The sequence below is a fragment of the Erigeron canadensis genome, chromosome 1, assembly GCF_010389155.1.
Source record: "Erigeron canadensis isolate Cc75 chromosome 1, C_canadensis_v1, whole genome shotgun sequence".
Lineage (NCBI taxonomy): Eukaryota > Viridiplantae > Streptophyta > Magnoliopsida > Asterales > Asteraceae > Erigeron > Erigeron canadensis.
In genome coordinates, this window is record NC_057761.1 from 24,092,220 (window position 1) to 24,095,250 (window position 3,031).

The 3,031-nt window shown below is 37.3% G+C and overlaps 1 protein-coding gene across 1 annotated transcript; it reads left to right on the forward strand.

Annotated features, from left to right (window-relative positions):
* Nucleotides 1-721: 721 nt before the first annotated feature.
* On the forward strand, nt 722-2,353 carry LOC122586155 (tetrahydrocannabinolic acid synthase-like). Its single transcript, XM_043758264.1, has one exon. It carries the CDS (start codon nt 722-724, stop codon nt 2,351-2,353), a length of 1,632 nt encoding a protein of 543 aa, XP_043614199.1.
* Nucleotides 2,354-3,031: the final 678 nt, after the last annotated feature.

Consider the following 3,031-nt stretch of genomic DNA (forward strand, 5'->3'; position numbering starts at 1 on the left):
ACACTACACCCTTGCCCCTAGTAACGCAATTGAACAAAAATAAAACCATCTTCTTTGATACCACTTATCGTTTTTGGGAATGTTTATGAAATTTTGTATTTTTAGCGTTATCTTTATGTTTTAGTGTAGTTCAAAATTTATTAGTCACCCAACAAACCACACATTATTCGGTAGAGGGGGCACTAATATTCTTTGTAACAATTTCTTTGATAAGAAATGAGGTGTTGCACGTAATTTACATGAAACAATTTCATTATAACAAATCATACACACTACGAGACTAATCAATTAATCATTGTTTAATTTATCCTATCAAAGTTTCAGTTGGTCAAAAGTCTATTAAGAGAAATTCAGCAAGAATTTGAAAGAGTAATAAACAATATGTAGATAAGGTTATATGCCTCTTAAAAATACAAAAGTACAACTAATTATTCATTTTTCTATCAAGCAAAAGTCAACTATCACTACTACACGCTATATTTCTTAAATACATAAAAATTAATCTACCATATATTTCGTTCCTTTGTTTTCCCTAGCTAACCCCGATTGCACTGCTACACGTTAATTAGCAGCCCAAAACATACTACTTGTGGACTCTATAAATAAAACCACTTGGGATGAAACTCACCAAAACATGATGAGGAACTCTCAACTAGCCTTTATTACCTTGTTCTTGGTTTTTCTAACACTTTCATTTTCCTGAGATGAAACTTACCAAAACATGAGAAACTTTCAACTAACATCTTTCTTGTTCTTCTTGGTTTTTCTAACACTTTCATTTCCTGTTTCATGGGGAGCATTATCTTCGATTCTTAATGTCACACCTGACGGTGGAGATTTCATAAGTTGTGTTGAATCAACCTCCGATAATTTTACTGCCATATCTCGGCTCATTTATACCCCAGTCAACTCTTCTTTCTTACCCATTTGGGAAGCTAGACTCAGAAACCTTAGATTCAATAAATCCTCCATTCCTAAACCTTCAATCATTGTGACTCCGGACAACGAATTCCAAGTCCGGACTACTCTTTTATGTAGCAAGCGGTACAGATACGAGCTCAGAGTCAGGTGCGGTGGCCATGACTTTGAGGGCGTTTCGTCCACTGCTGATGTTCCATTTGTGATGCTTGATCTCAATAGAATGAGATCGGTAGATGTTGATGTTGGAAACAAAACCGCATGGGTCCAAGGTGGCGCGGTGCTTGGTGAAGTCTACTACGCTATTCGTAACAAGACCAATAGCTTGTACTTTCCAGGTGGTATTTGCTCTACAGTGGGAGTTGGAGGGTTCTTAGGTGGAGGTGGTTATGGAAACCTTATTAGAAAATATGGTACTGGTGCTGATAATGTTATTGATGCTCGATTAATGAACGTCGACGGTGTTATTTTAAATAGGAAGTCGATGGGTGAAGATTTGTTTTGGGCGATTCGTGGTGGTGGAGCTTCTAGCTTCGGAATCATTCTGGCATGGAAACTAAGGTTAGTTTCCGTGCCAGAACTAGTAACTGTTTTCTTAGTGACCAGAGCTTTAGAAGAAGGTGCAACAGAAATCTTACATAAATTTCAATATGCGATACCAAATGGTGATCGTAATTTAAGCATAAGAGTTACGATATCTAGTGCCTTTATTGGCAATACAACCACGAAAACCATAAATATTATGTTTCTAGGGTTATATCAAGGTAAAATTGACACGTTGCTTCCGTTGATGAACAATACGCTCCCGGAGCTTAAACTCACACGAGGAGATTGTGAAGAAGTGACAATGGCCCAAGCATCAATTGTATTTAATGGCTTACCAAGCAACACCCAACTTGAATTTCTTCGGTCTCGAGTTACCAACATTCCGTTGAACACTAAAAACAAGCTAGACTATGTACGAACACCGATACCCATACACGGGCTTAAAAAGATTTGGACAAAGCTATTTGAAAACGACGTTGGAAGAGGGACTCTTATCATGCACCCTTTAGGTGGTAGGAATGATGAGATTTCAGAGACCGCAATTCCCTACCCTCATAGAACCGGGGTGTTGTATCAGTTTCACCAATATGTCAATATTTCTGATCAAGCATCCGACACAACACCAACATCACTCCGGCGTATAAACTGGTTAAGATCCTTCAATGATTTGATAGCGCCCTATGTGTCAAGGAACCCAAGGGAGGCATATTCCAACTACAAAGATCTTGATTTGGGTTTTGAAGCCGGTTCTTATGAACAAGCAAGATCTTGGGGAGAGAGATACTGGAAAAGACACAACTTTAAGAAGTTGATTAGCATCAAAGCAATGGCTGATCCTGAGAACTTCTTTAGATATCCACAAAGCATACCGGTTTTCCCAACTTATTAATCGGGGAAGCGATGAAGGAACCTGATGCAACTCTTTGAGAAAAGATATATATATATATGCTCATAGAACAACCTACCAGTTCTATGTTGTTTTCCCTTATGATTTTTTATGCATATATATGAATAAATAATAAGCAACAAAAGTTTTAAGGTTCAATTTATGTTTAATCTTTTATCTGTTAAAAAAAATGAATTGTATTATGATTTTTGTGATAATTTTATGTAACACCCCGGGATAGAACCTCAAATATCACTGAAATTATATAGCACACAGTGGAATTATCATAGAATATATATTACACGAAAATAAAGGATTCGGAGAATCCAAACCAACATTTAAAGTGCAAGATACTAAGTACACAAGAAACCATGAATGAGACTAAAAACAAGACATTACAACTAACATCATAAGTAACTAAACAAGAACCCTAAATGGACAACGGATCACGAATCCATGGGAGTCCCAAGTCAAGCTCTAGTGGAGACGCCAAGTAGCCAATCAATGCTCCAACTTCACAAGAATACCTGAAAAGTGCACTAAACAAGGTCAACACTAGGTTGGTGAGTTCGTAGTGATGGATCACATGAAGCCATCGTCAATAATCACAATACATCTAAGGAAGATCAAGCATACCAGTAGCCTTTACGTGCCACTCTATCAAAACATCAAGATTTCAAA